Source organism: Salvelinus alpinus, chromosome 19, assembly GCF_045679555.1.
Source record: "Salvelinus alpinus chromosome 19, SLU_Salpinus.1, whole genome shotgun sequence".
Classification (NCBI taxonomy): Eukaryota; Metazoa; Chordata; class Actinopteri; order Salmoniformes; family Salmonidae; genus Salvelinus; species Salvelinus alpinus.
The window spans coordinates 51,201,874-51,220,841 of NC_092104.1; the positions used below are offsets into that span (position 1 = coordinate 51,201,874).

Below are 18,968 nucleotides of genomic sequence, written 5' to 3' on the forward strand. Positions count from 1 at the left end.
CCACCCAACTTATTGTGGGAAGCTTGTGGAAGGCTACCTGAAACATTTGACCCAAGTTAAACAACTTAAAGGCAATGCTACCAAATACTATTTGAGTGTATGTAAACATCTGACCCACTGGGAATGTGATGAAAGAAATAAAAGCTGAAATAAATCATTCTCTCTACTATTATTCTGACATTTGACATTCTTAAAATAAAGTGGTGATCCTAACTGACCTAAGACAGGGAATTTTTACTAGGATTAAATGTCAGGAATTGTGAAAAACTGAGTGTATATGTATTTAGCTAAGGTGTATGTAAACTTCCGACTTCAATTGTATATATATATATTGTAGCAGGCTCAAGGGTGTGGGGTTTCCACGTCACCAAGTTCAATAACCAAACACGCACAGGGAGCACAACTAGAATGCAAATGGAGAATTTATAAGGGATATTTGCACACGGTGGGAAAGGGGGGGAATCCAGCAACCAGTTCACAACGGGTAATCGTACAGATAATTCTCCCACTTCTCACACTCTCCATAAAATGCGTTTCCCTCTCGGTCCTCTCCCTCTTTGTGCAGCCCGCTTCCTCTTTTATCCCCAAGGAGTCAATCGCTGAACGATCCACCGGCTTGCCTCGTTGGGGCAGGAACTCCATATAAGGCTTGGGGGTGGAGCCAGCGAGCTGCAATATATCTTCCTTCAATCACCACTCCCTTCACCACTCCCTGCCATCGGCTCCTCGTCAGATCTGTCAGGGGGCTGGCTAGGGAGGCAAAGTGGGGGATAAAGAGAGATGTTCTGTTGATGCCTGGGGGTCCACTTCCTGGAATCCACACATCCGGGCATCACTCCTTCTGGTGTCCCTTCCGCATCTCTGGCTTCCTCCTCCCTGCTGGTTCCCTCGGTTCCCCACGGCTCCGGACATACTGGTCCACAATTGGCGGAACGTCGGGAAATCCCTCCCGATAAGGACCGGCACTGGCGGGTTTGGAACGACTCCCACTGGCCCCGTGTGTTGTCCCTTTGTGGTCTGTAGGTGGAGGAGTGTGGTAGGGTAGTCGTTGGTATCACTGTGTATGTACGTGATGGCCACGGTGTCAGTCAGGTTTGGGGACTGGGTGAAGTCAGGTCGGATCAGGGTCACCATACTCCCGGAGTAAAAAAGTGTCGTGGTGTCCTTTCCTTTGGCTCTTATCGGGGTGACAGGGGAAGGACCACTCTCCTTAACCCAGCATGTCACCAGCAAGCTGCAGGGATGCCCGGTGGCTACCTCACTAGCTGAGGCCGAAGGCATCGGGACATCGCGTTTTGGACAGTTCCAGGCGATGTGTCCCGGCTCGCCACATTCGTAGCACTTCCTGCTGTCCAGGTTCAGGACGGGGCGTCTACTCGGGGAGCTGGCTGTTGGTGTCCCTCCATCCTTGGCCGGGGTCTAGGCAGGGTCCTCCATCCTTTTTCACTCCTTCGGGCAAGTGGAGGGTTCAGCCTTCCGTGGTTGTCCGCTGTGCAGGACCTCCAAAGCCACCTGCTGACCTTCTACCAGTTCCACCAGCTGATCCGTGCTCTGCGGGTTAGCTTGACTTGCTAACTTTTTAGCTTCGAATGGGAGAGTGCGTAGAAATGTATCTATGACCACATTCTAGATGGGCGTGATCGTCAGTGGTTCAGCAGTTAGCCAGCTCTTGGCCAGCCTAATCAGATCATGCATTTGTGATCGGGGGGGGAGGGGGGCGCTGTGGCACCATATGCCCAATCATGGAATCTTTGCGCCCTGCTAATCAGGGTGTAACCATATCGGCGCAGAATTTCCTTTTTCAGCCCCTCGTAATGCGTCGCCTGGTCAGCCGTCAGATCCTGATACTTCTGTGCAGCGCCTGACAGGAAGGGTGCTAGCAGGCTGGCCCATTGCTCATGGGGCAATTTCTCCCTAGCCGCCTCTCCTCTCGAAGGCTTGGAGGTAAGCCTCGATGTCGTCAGCCTCTGTCAGATTCAGTATAAACATACTGGGTTTGAGACGAGAGACTGCTGCGCCTGCAGCCACGTCGGCCTGGGCGGCTGTCAGCTGGCTGAGTTCAGCTCGCAGGAGAGCGGTCTGCTGACACTGTTCCTCCAGCAGCTCCCGATACATAGCCTGTTGCGCTATGTTTGCCTCCACCAGTTGTTTCACCAATGCTTCCATTGTGCTCCAAGTCTGTTTGCTTTGCCCGCATTCTCAACCATATGTAGCAGGCTCAAGGGTGTGGGGTTTCCACGTCACCAAGTTCAATAACCAAATACGCACAGGGAGCACAACTAGAATGCAAATGGGGAATTTATTAGGGATATTTGCACACAGTGGGAAAGGGGGGGAATCCAGCAACCAGATCACCACGGGTAATCGTATAGATAATTCTCCCGCTTCTCACACTCTCCATAACACCAGTTTCCCTCTCGGTCCTCTCCCTCTTTGTGCAGCCCGCTTCCTCTTTTATCCCCAAGTACTCAATGGCTCAATAATCCACCGGCTTGCCTCGTTGGGGCATGACGTCCATATAAGGCTCGGGGGTGGAGCCAGCAGGCTGCAAGAAATCTTCCTTCAATCACCACTCCCATCACCTCTCCCTGCCATCTGCCACAATATAAATAATATAAAAAAGACTCCTGTACCAGCAGAGAAAAATACTCTGGAGTACCCCTTACCTGTCGACGGCACCCCCAGCCCAAAACATGTAACACAGAAGTCAGCAGGTATAATGCATTACGTTGTGATGTAAAAATGATTTGGGACTGCATCATGTGCATATATGGGCGGCAGGTAGCCTAGTGGTTAGAGCGTTGGGCCAGTAACTGAAAGGTTGCTAGATCAAATCCCCAAGCTGACAAGGTAAAAATCTGTCGTTCTGCCCCTGAACAAGGCAATTAACCCACTGTTCCCCGGTAGGCCATCATTGTAAATAAGAATTTGTTTTTAACTGTTCCTAGGCCATCATTGTAAATAAGAATTTGTTCTAAACTGACTTGCTGTAATGTGTTATATTATCTGTCCAGTGTGTTTAGGTCTGGTTTTGATAATGACGAGGGCTCGCTCTGTTCAAAAGTAGTGCACTATTTAGGGAATAGGGTGCCATTTGGCAATCATTCAATATCAAAGACAGATTGAAACAGAGCAGCCTCCATATGGTCTACTTCTGGCCTGTATAATTGGCCTAATCAAGGAGCAGGGTGACAGGAACAGGCTTTTCCCTCCCCTCACACCCTAAAAAGACCCCAACAATAATCACAGAGCAAATGAGCCTGCTGTCACCCACGTACTCCCCTGACGGAAATGTAGCCGCCTCAGCGTTGCAATCCACATCACTCGCCCGATCGCTAGGATTTGATTTAAATTCCAGAAACATGCTGCTATCATATAAAGATCCGCCGTCGTTATTATTGTGCATCGACCATATGAACATCTTTGTTTTCTTAGGGGTAATGGGCTTTCGCTCTCTCTCCTTCTCTTTGACATAGAGAATAATAAGGGTATTCATTGGCGATTACAAGTAGTGTCCTTTCTTTTGCTGTAGCAGAGGGCTGTGTGAATGGAAGTCTGGGAGATACGGATATTACACCCCAGAGCTGCGGCAGGCAGCCTCAAGACTTGTACACACTGGTTGCATCAAACTCTATGCGTTCCGGCAGAAGTCTGTTAATTTCATCGGGAGGCAATCTGCACTGCTGTGACTCATCTTGTTCTTCTGCTGGAACGCATGCAGTTTGACGCAACCGGTGTGCATGAGGCATACACCTCATCTCTGGGAAATTGCCTCAGAGGAATGAGATACTCCAATCTGATGTTGTTAGATCAACAAGACTGTTTGCCCTCCTCCATGCAAACACACTACACACACAGTACTCTAAAAATGGCCAGGCCTACTGGAGTATAAATCCCTTTGGATGACAATAATAATAAAAGCAGGGAAGAGAGGCTGGGAGTATTCTCAAACCCTGACATTGGCGTCCCTTTAGGGCAGCGGTTCATACTATGTTATATGACAGTACATCATTACGCAGTCTCTTGTTTATAAACACTAGTGGTATAAACCCTTATACTGCTTTATGTAAAATGCAGACGTCACCTACCCAATTGTTTGCCAGTTATCTTTCTTCCTCCTCTCCCTTCACAGTGGTCTGCATTAAGTCTGTGTAAGCCTCTCTCCCCTTGGCAGGCACTGGTATCTCCATGTGCCAGCGTGTCTCTCTGGGGGTGAGTCTAGAGGGCATCGCTGTTGGTCAGCTGAGAGACGGACATCTCCACAGGGGGCGAGGGGAGTGGCGGGCCATAGTCACTTGGCACACACTGACCTTCCCTGGGTTTGAGGGGCGTTGGCACAGCCTTTCGCCCTGATAACTGTGCCCTGAAGCTCTGAGGGTGGCTCATACTATAGCACACCAGTGGGCACGGTTCCAGGATAGTGAGATTAAAACTAGGATCTAATGCTAAGGCTACATGTGTCTGGAAGACATCTTGTCAGAGTGTGTCACATCTCTCTTCTTACGGATATGTGAAACTACTGCCACATCTAATATAATAATATGTAATATACAGTATGCCACTTAGCAGATGCTTCTATCCAAAGTGACTTACAATCAGTCAGGTGTACATACACTTTTCATATGCGTGGACTCAACCAGAATCGAACCCACAACCCAAGCGCCATACTCTACCAACTGAGCCACAGAGGACCACTACCGCTGGAGGGGTTAGGGCTGATTGTCTTGTATATCAGAAACCTCTAACACTAGACGTAACACAGTAAAACCGGGACAGTCAAATAAGTATGATATGTTAGGTTTGGTATGGTTACATAAGACAGAAGGTTACTTAAAAAGCCAAAAATAAAAGTAGGTTGGATGGGTGGGATAGGTTGCGTGTTCGAATCACGGACACCGTTACCATTTAGCTAATTAGCAACTTTTTGAGAATGTCTAACAACCCAAAGGTTGCGTGTTCGAAACTCATTATGGACAACTTTAGCATTTTAGCTATTTTGCAACTACTTAGCATGCTAGATAACCCTTCCCTTAACCTTAACCCCTAACCTAGCTAACATTAGCCCCCTAGCTAACCTTAGCCATTAACAAATTGGAAGTAGTAAGATATCATATGTTTAAAAAATTCCTAACATATTGTACAAATTGCAGTTTGTAACATCATACGAAATGGATGATGGAGATCCATAAAATAAAAAATAAAAAGTAACATATCATACTAATTTGAGTTTCCCGGATTTACATTTACTATGTTACGTCTACCCCTGAGTCCAGGAGTCCAGATATGCTATGAATTTAATGTAATTTGAAAACAGTATGGCATCTACTGAGCAGGTGAATAGAATCTTTATGTTGATATGTAGGATGAATAACGGGATCAAATGATTATAGAATACTTAAATATATGTGCCCTTAAACAATAGCTGTGGTTTATATTTCCTTACAGAGAGAACCTTGGGATGCAACCAAGTTTGATTGAATTATTATGTTCCCTTTCCAATAAGACGTAGGAAGGATGACCGATTCAATGTTGACAGGGCTTCATTGAAATACAATCAAAAAAGCTGCTACTCTGACAGCACGAACCATACAGAATCGCCTACCAGCAACAGCACAGCCCAAACCCAGACTTCAGTGCGTCGGTGAGATATATACCAAAGTGTCACACATAACAGATACAATTTCACAGTGGCAGAGATGAGCATCAACAAAAGGTTTCTTTATTTCAATCAAAGTCAACATTCCCATTTATCTTTGCGGTGCTTTTGCTGCCTTTATTCACAAGGAACTCTTAATTCCCTGTGACGCGGGTGGCGTTTTCAAGTTTAGCCCTGGCCTCCTTTTAGGCCTAAAACTAGTTAAGGATGAAAAGGAGATGAGAGAAGTGAAAAACATGCCAGGGAGCCTTGAGAGAGAGAAAGAGAGAGATAACTTTGAGAGGCTTACAGAGTAGGGAAGACACTGTGGTTCACTAACAGGCGTCTGAGCTGTTAGTAATAAACAAGTGGCAATGCAATAAGAAGGGGTGACAGGCAGGATAGAGCAGAGAGATGGATCCACGTCCACTCTGATTGTGACAAACGACAGCGTGACAGAGATATTCAGCGGCTGGGCTTCAAAACATGTTGGTGACATCGATCAATGGGTCGCAGATGGCTGTAAGCCAGGGAGGGTCCATACATTGTACTGACACTCAACACTGATGAAGTGAGCTCAAAAGCCCAACTGTTGTCCTTATCTATACTGACAAGTCCAAAATGATTGACACCCTTAAAAAAACCTAGGTGTTATTTTAGATTCTGAACTCAGTTTCGAGTCACACTGTAACGGTGTTCCTCCTCCCCTTCATACGAAGAGGAGTAGTGATTTGACCAAAATGCAGCGGGTTGTGAATACATATTGATTTAATAGACAAAACAGAAAAACACGACAAACACTTGAATAATTACAAAACAAATAAACGAATGTAGACAGACCTGGACACGAACTTACATACAACGTGAAGAACGCATGAACCAGGAAAACAGACTACATAAAACGAACGAACTAACAAAAACCGGAACAGTCCCGTGTGGCGTAACATACAGACACTGACACAGGAGACAATCACCCACAAACAAACAGTGAGAACAACCTACCTTAATATGACTCTCAATTAGAGGAAAACGCAAAACACCTGCCTCTAATTAAGAGCCATACCAGGCAACCCAAAACCAACATAGAAACAGAAAACATAGACTGCCCACCCAAAACTCACGCCCTGACCATCACACACATACAAAACAACAGAAAACAGGTCAGGAACGTGACACACACATTAGGAACGTGACCAAAATAGCTTTCTACCACATGAGGAGCATTGCCAAGGTGCGGCCGTTTTCTCTCAGGCTGATGAAGAGAGACTCATCCATGCTTTGATTATAACAAGCAGGCTTGACTACTGTAATACTCTCCTGTCTGGTCTACCAAAGAAAGCCATTGGTCAACTGCAATACATACAGAATGCTGCAGCACGGGTACTGACCAAGACCAGATGGAGAGCACACATTACACTGGTTTTAAGGTCTCTGCACTGGCTGCCTGTGAGTTTTAGAATTTATTTTAAGATTATTCTATTGGTTTTTAAATTAATCCATGATTGTGGACCCCAATACATGTCAGACATGCTTTTAAGTTATGTACCCAGTAGGTCCCTCAGGTCCTCTGGCACTGGCCTTTAAACTATCCCAAAGCCTAGGACCAAGAGGCATGGAGAGGCAGCCTTGAGTTATTATGAACACAGCCTCAGGAATAGCCTGCCAGATAACCTGAGGGGGGCCGAAACTGTGGACAAATTTAAAAGAGATTTTAAAACATCTTTTTAGCTTTGCTTTTCCTTAGGGTGATTTTAGTTGTTCAATTTTTATTATTATTCTTTTGTTTTTGTCCTTTTATGTTTGTTGTGTAGTATATTTATGTTTTTATTTTCATAGTTTTAATTTGTTTTTTCCTGTGATGCACATTGCGTTGCATTCCATGTCTGAAATGTGCTGTTTAAATAAAGCTTGACTTGATGATGAAAGACAAGCAAAAAATAATGTATAAAATGAATTTAATATTTAAAATTTAAATACTGAGCTATATTGTATGCAACAATTACATTTTTTTATTTTATACTAATACAATTGCTCAGAGTGTCACGGCCATCGTCAGAAGGAGACCAAGGTGCAGCATGGTGAGCGTACATTTTACTTTTATTTTAATGTCGCCAACAAAAGCAAGAAACAAAGAAACGACCGTGAAGCTTAACAGGGCTAAGTGCCACTAACAAAGATAACTACCCACAAACACGAAGGAAAAAAGGCTGCCTAAGTATGATTCCCAATCAGAGACAACGATAGACAGCTGTCCCTGATTGAGAACCATACCCGGCCAACATAGAAAATATTAACCTAGACAGGAACATCCCCCCTAGTCACACCCCGACCTAACCAAAAAAGAGAATAACAAGGCTCTCTATGGTCAGGGCATGACAGTGGTAGGCATGTTGTGTAAATCAGATGATACAAACCCCCCCAAAATCTATTTAAATTATAGGTTGTAAGGCAATAAAATAGAAAAAATGCCAAGGGGGTGAATACTTTCGCAAGTCACTGTATTATGCCTTCCATGGCTTCCTGTTTCACTGGGGTATAAAAATGGGGTAACACGCATGTAGAATCACTTTGTCATCCATAAACATTGGAAAAGGCAAAGAGCTCACAATCAAAGAGACAAATCGAGAGCATCCTGACCGGTTGCATCACCGCCTGGTATGGCAACTGCTCGGCGTCTGACCATAAGGCACTATAGAGGGTAGTGTTTACGTTCCATTACATCAATCGGGCCAAGCTTCCTGCCATCCAGGACCTATATAATAGATGGTGTCAGAGGAAAGCCCATAACATTGTCAGAGACTCCAGTCACCCAAGTCTTACACTGTTTTCTCTGCTACCGCACGGCAAGCGGTACCGAAGCGCCAAGTCTAGGACCAAAAGGCTCCTTAACAGCTTCTACCCCCAAGCCATAAGACTGCTGAACAATTAATCAAATGGCCACCGGACTATTTACATTGACACCCCACCCCTCCATTTGTTTAATACACTGCTGCTACTTGCTGTTTATTATCTATGCATAGTCACTTCACCCCTATCTACATGTACAAATTACCTCAACTAACCTGTACCCCTGCACACTGACTCGGTACCGGTACCCCCTGTATGTAGCCTCGTTATTGTTATTGTGTTACTTTTTAATATTTTTTAGTTTAGTTTATTTTGTAAATATTTTCTTAACTCTTCTTGAACTGCACTGTTGGTTAAGGGCTTCTAAGTAAGCATACACTTGTTGTATTCGGCGCATGTGACAAATAAAGTTTGATTTGATTTGAAATTGTTGTTGATCGTCATAAATCAGGCAATGGGTACAAACAAATAGCTGAAATATAAAATAGACCACTTACCACTATTAGAGCAACAATTAAAACCTCTTTGGGCTAGGCGTGCCGCTAGCGCACCACCTCGACAACATCCGGTGAAATTGCAGAGTGCGGAATTCAAAATACAAAATTCATAATATTAAACATTCATGAAAATACAAGTGTCATACATCATTCTTCTTGTTAATCCAGCCGCTTTGTCATATTTCAAAAAGGCTTTACAGCGAAAGCATACCATGTGATTATCTGAGGACAGCGCCGCGCGTACAAAAGCATTACAAACATTTTCCAAACAAGCAAAGGCGTCACGAAAGTCAGAAATAGCGATAAAATAAATCACTTACCTTTGAAGATCTTCCTCTGTTTGCAATCCCAATGGTCCCAGCTACATAATAAATGGTCGTTTTGTTCGATAAAGTCCTTCTTTATATCCCAAAAAAGTCAGTTTAGTTGGCGCGCTTGATTTAGTAATCCACCCGCTCCAATCGTTCAACATGCAGACAAAGGAATCCCAAAAGTTACTAATACACTTCGTTCAAACAAGTCAAACAACGTTTCTAATCGATCCTCAGGTACCCTAATATGTAAATAAACGACACAATTTAAGACGGAGAATAGTATGTTCATTACCGGAGATAAATAACGAAGTGCGCGCCCTCATCCACACGTGACACAATACTACAGTCAAAATGGGAGCCACTTTGAAAAACTAAATATTCTAGCTAATTTTTCAAAAAACAACCCTGAAACTCTTTCTAAAGACTGTTGACAGCTAGTGGAAGCCCTAGGAACTGCAATCTGGGAGGTATGCCTTTGATTTTCCCATAGACAGCCATTTCAATGAGTGGTGACCTCAACAACAACAAAAAATCCGGATGGATTCTCGCCTGCCATATCAGTTCTGTTATACTCACAGACATTATTTTAACAGTTTTAGAAACTTTTGAGTGTTTTCTATCCAATACTACCAATTATATGCATATCCTAACTTCTGGACCTGAGTAACAGGCAGTTTACTTTTGGCACCTCAGTCATCCAAACTTCCGAATACTGCCACCTAACCCTAAGATTAAGAAGTTTACTACCACTGGAACAATGGTGAACTTGCCTTTTATGAAATGCAAATGAATCTTGTCCCCACGCACAGGAAGACAGTTCGGGAGGCAATGTACAGTGAACAAAAATATAAACGCAACATGTAAAGTGTTGATCCCATGTTTCATGAGCTGAAATAAAAGCTCCCCAAATTTTTCAATAACGCACAAAAAGCTTATTTCTCTCAAATTTTGTGCACAAATTTGTTTACATCCCTGTTAGTGAGGATTTCTCCTTTGCCAAGACAATCTATCTACCTGACAAGTGTGGCATATCAAAAAGCTGATTAAAAAACATCCTCATTACACAGGTGCACTTTGTGCAGTTTTGTCACACAACATAATGCCACAGACATCTCAAGTTTTGAGGGAGATTGCAATTTGTATGCTGACTGCAGGAATGTCCACCAGAGCTGTTGCCAGATAATTGAATGTTAATTTCTCTAACATAAGCTGCTTCTAACGTTGTTTTAGAGAACTTTGTAGTATGTCCAACCAGCCTCACAACTGCAGACTAAGTGTAATCACGCAAGCCCAGGACCTCCACATCCGGCTTCTTCACCTGCGGGATCGTCCAAGGCCAGCCACCCAGACAGCTGATGAAACTGTGGGTTTGCAAAACCGAAGAATTTCTGCAGAAACTGTTAGAAATGATCTCAGGGAAGCTGATCTGCTTGCTCCTCGTCCTCACCAGGGTCTTGAACTGACTGCAGTTTGGCATCGTAACCGACTTCAGTGGACAATGGCTCACCTTCGATGGTCACTGGCACGCTGGAGAAGTGTGCTCTTCACAGAGGACTCCCGGTTTCAACTGGTTTCAACTCCGGGTTTCAACTGTACCGGGCAGATGGCAGACACTATGACATCGTGTTGGCGAGCGGTTTGCTGATGTCAATGTTGTGAACAGAGTGCACCATAGTGGCAGAGGGGTTATGATATGGACAGGCATAAGTTACGATGGCAATTTGAATGCACAGAGATACCGTAGCGAGATCCTGAGTCCCATTGTTGTGACATTCATTCGCCGCCATCACCTCATGTTTCAGCATGATAATGCACAGCCCGATGTCACAAGGATCTGTACACAATTCCTGGAAGCTGAAAATGTATATTGGCCTGTATATTCACCAGACATGTAACCCATTGAGCATTGTTGGGATGCTCTGGATCGATATGCACAACTGCGTGTTCCATTTATATTTTTTGTTCACTGTAAAATCCAAGGGACAAAACTTGAGAATTACAGAACTTAAGTCTCCAGTTCTACAATTAGATGCCACCACCATGTCTATAGGCTCTTTGAACGGTTTGCCAGAAAGAAAGCCTTTATTGAAAGCAAACCAACAAATGTAAAAGCCTGAAGTTTGCTAAACGACATAGGCACTTGGATTGGAGCGGGTGGTATGGTCTGGTGACATGAAAATAGAGCTCTTTGGCCACGCACAACAGTGGTGGGTTTGGGGTCAAAAGGAGGATGCATTTGCAGGTTGTTGATCTTTGATGTTATGGGGCTGTTTTGCTTCCCTTGGTAAAGGGTGACTGCACTTCATGATTTGGCCCGTTTCAGGTTAGGTTCATTAAGAAATGCTATAAGCCATGACGGAATTCAAACGTGAGTTGGTTTCGGGGTGTGGTTTGATGCGGGTCTCCGCATGTGGGAAGTGTCAGCCAAATTATCTCACCAATTAACTTCAGCCAGCTGGTACACTACTGTGGCAAAGTTGCTTTGAATTTGATTAGCCTCTCTGGAGATAGTTTTGGACTGTCAATAAATTACACCATGTAAATGTAACAGTATTTCTATGTTGCAAATCTTTTAGTTGTCTAATTTTTACAAACAAATCTCAATTTTGTATGTAAATGGAACATTATATAAGGGTCCAGACACCTTTTTTGTGATTTCATTTAGTTTTCTTAAACAAACTTAGCCCAAACAGCCAATGACATCCTCATCGTTGTGTCGTATGGGGCCCTGAAAAACCACAAACAAAAGCTCCATAAACACCCAAATACATCCTTGTCGAAACAGCAAATCTCAGTATAGCGATGCAGGTCTTTAGATATACACATGAAATTGTGTAATTCTACACACATAACATTGCTCAGTAGAAGTATTATTTGAATCTTTATTACTCATCTTTATCATGGGTGCCAACTATTTTTGACCTGACTGTATGTAAATGTTGATAAACTACCAGACAAACCTGCGTGGCATTCAGTGGTGAAACATTGTCAACGTTCAGATTGAAATGTGCTATGTAGAACAAGCATGCCTCTCTTACAGGAATCACGTTGGCTCTTCGTGGAATTCTTTTTAAGGAGTTCTGCGATATTCACTGTGTTAATCAACAGGATTGATTGGTTGAGGTGTTTTATGAAGGTGTTCTCATCCACTCCTCTGTCATAGCCAGTAGACATCTCCAGAGCTAATGGAGGGTTTCTTCAACTATAATGAAAACAGTAGCAGTCAACCATGCGGGACAAAGTTATCCAAGCATAATTAGTAATAACCCAACACCCAAATGAAACAAACTGAAGAATGTTGGTTCAATACCACCAAAGACAACACCGCACACCTCTTATGTTTTAATAGGAGTAAATAATACAATGAAAATTATTCGGTAAAACATTTAATCAACAACGATTGTGGTCGAGAGAAATTACAGTTCGATTTTATAACACTTAACAGTTTTTTTAATCTCAAAATTCTCTACATTGTGAACCCTGTATATATATATTTTTTAAATAACCTTAAATCGACTTAAATTAATATTGTCAGGTTGTATCTATGTACAATATACAGTATCTAACGTCACATCACCAGTGCATAATTACAGTCATGTTCTTCATAAAAATCGTGACATAAGTCTTTGTGATCCAATCTCACAAAACATAAAATAAAGCTAACAAATAGGTGAGCTCAAAGTGAACGAAGTGTCCTCTACTGTACGGTCAGCTAAGAATCGTGAGTTAATGAGACTCTTGTTCTGTCCACTACAAGAGAATACATCCTTGTTCTTCAGTTGTACACACGATTGTTCAAAACTCAAACACGCAACTTTATCCTTTTAACTATGCCCTTATAATACGAATTAATCTTTGTTCTAAGAACAGTATGTTGATATATCCCAAAATTGCAGTAAAGAAGCTGAGAAGGTCCGTATCAAACATATAGTTGAATCGGGGGTCAAACGCTTGGGGGATAAAAGCTGGTGTGCTGGCTGTGTTTGGCAAGACGGCATCATGGGTAAGTGCAGCTGGCTTCTTCCACTAGCCCTCGTTGTAGTCATGTGATACAACGAGCCCCGCTAAAGACAGGATAGATAGCACACTGAATACACGCCCTCCTCCAGGCCGCTCTCTCTCGGTGTGAGGATTCAGGGCTTGTGTATGTAGGCTGAGAGAGGGAGAGCAGAGGACGAGAGTGAAGGAGAAAGAAACAGAGAGCGAGAAAAGGAGGGAAATAAAGTGGAGCAGTAGACCTGAGGGAGTGGAGCTGGACCGCGGGGGGTAAAGCTGCGTTTCTTCAGGGTTTCCTTCACCTCTACGAGTCCTTGCTTCCACTCCAACTATAATGGCGCATTCTGTACCACTTTCTGCTGCTTACAGTGACGGCAGACAGACAGGCTTTCTCCCGCAAGACTCTACTGACAACTGTATACTACTATATACTTTACCATTACAGCTCACGACCGTTTTTGTAAACGCATCTCGAAAGACAAGTATCCTCATGTATCGTCAACATTGCTATCATGATGGTGTTCTACAAACATGAGTACTTACTTATTAAATTCTGTGCCTTGAACAATAACCATTGCCTTAAATTAGTGACAGTACAAGGATAGGGTTCTATTCTCATACAATACTCCGTTGTAATGTGTCTCGGGGTAAGATGCTGATCTAGGATCAGGAACCTCCTATCCAAGTCTTCATATTCATGATGATCTTCAAGACAAAACAAATCCTAGATCAGACCTATTCTGAGACACTTTATGAATACAGGCCCTGATGCAACAACCAGTTTCTGATATCCACTTATAAAAAGTGTCAAATGTAGACAGACATGTCTGTTCTTATTAAAGACTGTAAAATCAATTTTTGACCCACACACTTTCACTGTACAAAATATGTGTTGTCTACAATGATAAAAAGCATGCAATTACTAAAAGGTTAAAGGCCCTGTGAAAGTCAAAAACGTGTTTGCCTGTATTTTATATATATTTCCACACTATGAGGCTGGAATAATACTGGGAAATAGTGAAAAAGATGATCATGCCCTTTCAGTGTAAGAGCCGTTTGAAAACACTGCCTGAAATTTCTGCCTGTTTCATGTGGGATGGAGTTTTGATCTACCTGGTGCCATCACCAGGCGGTAAATTAGTTAATAGACCAATAAAAAAAGTTACAAACATCTCTGCCAATAACACCTAGTTTTCACCTCCCAACTCAGACGTAGCTTGAGAAATTGCTCTTTACTAAAAAGCAATTTGTTTCATTTTGACCATTTTAATTGCATACAATCACAATAATGTACTTAGTTGTTACCCAGAAATGATTTGATATTGAAATAAAAACAGCTGCATTGGACCTGTATTGAATGAAACTCCCTAAAATGGGCTTGTCTATATGTGTAAAAATCTGAGTTGGGATCCTGTAATGAATGAAACTCCCTAAAATGGGCTTGTCTGTATGTGTAAAAATCTGAGTTGGGATCTTTGACTCCAGGATTTGGCGATACAAGGATGCACTTACATTATATATACAAAAGTATGTGGACAACTCCTTCAAAATTTGTGGATTAGGCTATTTTAGCCAAACCCGTAGCTGAAAGGTGTATAAAATAGTGCACACAGCCATGCAATCTCCATAGACAAACTTTGGCAGTAGAATGGCCTCACTGAAGAGCTCAGTGACTTTCAATGCTCAGTGACTTTCACCGTAATAGGATGCAACCTTTCCAACAAGTCAGTGTGTCAAATTTCTTCCCTGCTAGAGCTGCCCCGGTCAACTGTAAGTGCTGTTATTGTGAAGGAGCAACAATGGCTCAGCTGCGAAGTGGTATGGCACACAAGCTCACAGAATGGGACCGGAGAGTGCTGAAGCGCGTAGTGCGTAAAAATCGTCTGTACTCGGTTGCAAACGGCCTCTGGAAGTAACGTTCGTCTGGAACTTTGTGGAATTCCATGGCCAAGCAGCCGCATACAAGCCTACAAAATCACCATGTGCAATGCCAAGCATCGGCAGGAGTGTTGGGGCGGCAGGTAGCCTAGTGGTTAGAGCGTTGGGCCAGTAACCGAAAGGTTGCTAGATCAAATCTCGAGCTGACAAGGCAAAACTCTGTCGTTCTGCCCCTGTAGTTAACCCACTGTTCCTAGGCCGTCATTGTAAATAAGAATTTGTTCTTAACTGACTTGCCTCGTTAAATAAAATACAAATAGTTTAAAAATAACTTGCCGCCATTGGACTCTGGAGCAGTGGAAACTCGTTCTCTGGAGTGATGAATCACTCTTCACCATCTGTAAGTCTGATGGACAAATCTGTGTTTGGTGGATGCCAGGAGAACGCTACCTGTAAAGTTTGGTGGAAGAGGTATAATGTTCTGGGGCTGCTTTTCATGTTCCGGGCTAGGGTTAAAGCGAAGGGAAATCTTAATGCTAAAGAATATAATGACATTCTAGATGATTATGTGTTTCCAACTTTGTGGCAACAGTTTTGGGAAGGCCCTTTCCTGTTTCAGCCATTGCCCTCGTGCACAAAGCGAGGTCCATACAGAAATGGTATGTCGAGATCGGTGTGGAAGAACTTGACTGGCCGGCAAAGAGCCCGACCTAAACCCCGTCAAACACCTTTGGGATAAATTGGAACAACGACTGCGAGCCAGGCCTATTCGCCCAAAATCAGTGCCTGACCTCACTAATGCTCGTGGCTGAATGGAAGCAAGTTTGCGCAGCAATGTTCCATCATCTAGTGGAAAGCTTTCCCAGAAGAGTGGAAGCTGTTATAGCGGCAAAGGGGGACCAACTCCATATTAATGCCCATGATTTTGGAATGAGATATTCGACGAGCAGGTGTCCACATACTTTTGGGCATGTAGTTTATGTTGGTCACATTGTCAGTGCAATGAGCATCATGGTTTGGTCATGTTCAGCTTTGCTAATGTAGCTACAACTCTCACATTAGTTAATTCCCTATGGCGCTAGAGTGTGTGTGTTCACGCATGTGTGGACATTAGCACCTCTAAGCAAACGCTCAACATTCAGTGCTAATCTAATGTGATAGATGAACGAGTGCCTTGTTAATGCTAGCAGGCAGGCTGACTGACTGGTGTGTGTTCAAGTGAGCACATCTATCCGCCTTCTACAGTAATATAAAATGTCAAAATGGTCAAATGCACAGAACTAAAGAAACGCATATAAACATGTACCTACCGAGGTACTGTTTGGAGGTTTGGTTGGATGACAGTGTAACACAACATATGTGTTTAAGAAGAGAAGCAAATGTCCCAATGATGTGATATAGATAGTTTTAAAGTGTCTGTCATAGCAAGGAGGAGCTAGGGTTGAGAGAATGAGATGTACGAAATGGGTTAGATTTGAGGTGAACGGAAGATGCTTGGGAGTTGACACTGATTGTTGGATAAATTCCAGAGATTACCTTCACTTCCATGATTCAGACGGTGATGAGTCCATTCAATGATATGTTTAAGGTATATGGGAAAAGTGAAAGGTGCGTGTGTGTGTTTGTGTGTGTGCGGCCCGCGCCTCAGCCGTTATGCTGGACCAAGGCCTGCAGTTCAGCAGTGTGGAGCGAGTGCTGCAGGAAGACGTTCTTGCGGCTGTACATGTGCAGGGACAAGGGCCCTCTGGGGGGCTGGCCTAGGCGGCCCGTAAAGGAGGAAGAGGAGGTGGTGGTGGTGGAGGGAGGAGGAGGCTGGCGGGGGCTTGGCACGGGGGCTCTCTCGCTGTCTGAGGAGAGGCAGCTTCGGCAGGGGCTGTCTCGACTCTGGAGGCTGGAGCTGCTGCCCCCCACCCCCATCGCCCGGGGGATCTGACTGGTTGGGTATTCACTTTTCCTGAGAGTCCCTGCCTCTGATGATGAGGACAGAGCCTCTTCTGGTCTCCTGGGGGCCCCTGAATGGTCCCTGCCTCCCACAGGCCCACTGGAGGAAAGGGGTGGGGCCGGGGTTTGGGTCGGGGCTGGGCAGTGGCGCACGTCACTGGTAGTTGAGCGCTCAGCCACCACACGGCTATATTGGTCCACGTTGAGAGACCGGGCCGCCCTTCTGTCTCTTGTGCTGGCACTGTTTTGGCTTGTTGCTCGGCTTGGATGGATGGTCTGCGAAATGAGAGAAAGAGCAAGAGAAAAAGGGAGAGAAAGAGAAAGACAAAAGTGAACAAAATACAAACACCAACGTAGCTGGTGAACTGCAGTGACATTTTGACAAGGCGTTGTTCCCGGAGCTTTGTCTAATTGTTTCTTAATCAACTGGAACCTTTCTCTGTAAAGAAGGAGAACAAGAAGCAGACTCAGTCTCTCCAGCACAGTGTGGGGAGGTGGCACACAACTCAAGCATGGCACCAAGGAGAAAAACACCTGTTCCTGGTCACACAACACAGCCTCTCTTATGCAACACGGCCCTGTTACTTCACTCCACAACGCTACACTATAGCCACGCAACAAGGAAACGCATGAACGCGGTCGGCATTGACAAATCCAAACAGACACTCCGGAAAATGTTTGACTAACTAAACCCAATCTGAGTCGACGGTAGGGTAGATAGGAAATGAACCGAGTCGACAGCCAAAAAGTAAAGAAAATGACTTACAATGTTTGGTACAAATCTATGAGCAGGGCAATATAATTACAAGGAGCAAAGCTAATGCAATAACTTTCGAGGTGCAAATGGAAATTGAATCCAACGTGCTCGCACAATGTAATATCACACAATGTAATACCAGGGAAACAGAACAGGCTTATCGGGACGGAGGAACGGAGCGTTAACGCTTCATGTTTGTTCCCATCATTAGTTATCATCATTATTATCATCTCATCTCCACATAAAATGGACACAAAAATAAGAGGCGAAAGAACAGTGTGTAATATTAAGGTGACCGTTTCTTTCTCCGGACATTCAAATTGCCAGCTACATCTACTTACAAAATAATCATTTGTACGATCATTCCTGCAGATATTGTGAGATGTTTGAACTGATGTTCAAAATACAAATTCTGTTGAGCAAAAAGGGGTGTGTGTATGTGACTGTGTGTTTCTCCAGACATGTTGTTTGGATAGGGATGGTAGAGAGAGTGGAGGAGTGCAGGTGTAGCCAAAGAGTGGAGCAGGTTGACGTTTATTGTCATGAGTCTTGTCCTGGAGGCAGAACTGAGCGATTTCTTCTTCAATAGGCCAGCGGCAAAGTCAAAATTGGCAATTTTGAATAAATTTTGAAAAACAAAAATTACTTTGTAATTTTTTTGGTCTTACTTTGAGGTTTTGGTTAGGCATTAGGATTAGCAGTGTGGTTAAGGTTAGGTTTAACATCTGATTTTATGACTTTCTGGCTGTGCCAGATAGTTACCACTCTGCAGAGCTGCCTCCAGAACAAGATTCATGACGAAAAACGCTAACCTGCAAATGGGGGGTTTGCCAAAATCCCTCCAGCTGATTATATGCAGAAGTGGAGACGCAACACAATTTCATCACTATTCTCCCCTGGTCGAGCCCGCCACAGCACAGCACGCCCACACACACTACGATGGCACATACATGCGAAACAGCTCCCCAGAACACAGTCAGAACACAGTCAGTCTTTTGTCTCAGTTTGACTGAACACAGTCAGAGATACAGCAGCACAACACAGAACTGTCAGTGATACTAATCCAGTGTTTTCCTAAAGTACATGGAGTAGCCAGCCATTTA

At 43.8% G+C, this 18,968-nt stretch overlaps 1 protein-coding gene across 2 annotated transcripts in view; it reads right to left on the minus strand.

The window, feature by feature from the left end:
- Nucleotides 1–12,622: 12,622 nt before the first annotated feature.
- Nucleotides 12,623–18,968, minus strand: part of ccser1 (coiled-coil serine-rich protein 1) — a 106,578-nt gene continuing 100,232 nt past the window's right edge. Inside the window, exon 10 of one of the 2 annotated variants that reach the window (XM_071353974.1) lies at nucleotides 12,623–17,384. In XM_071353974.1, the coding sequence (XP_071210075.1) occupies nucleotides 16,812–17,384 (573 nt within the window). In that variant the 3' untranslated portion in view covers nucleotides 12,623–16,811. The remainder of the gene's footprint in view (nucleotides 17,385–18,968) is intronic. The other variant, XM_071353975.1, reaches the window with a different exon arrangement.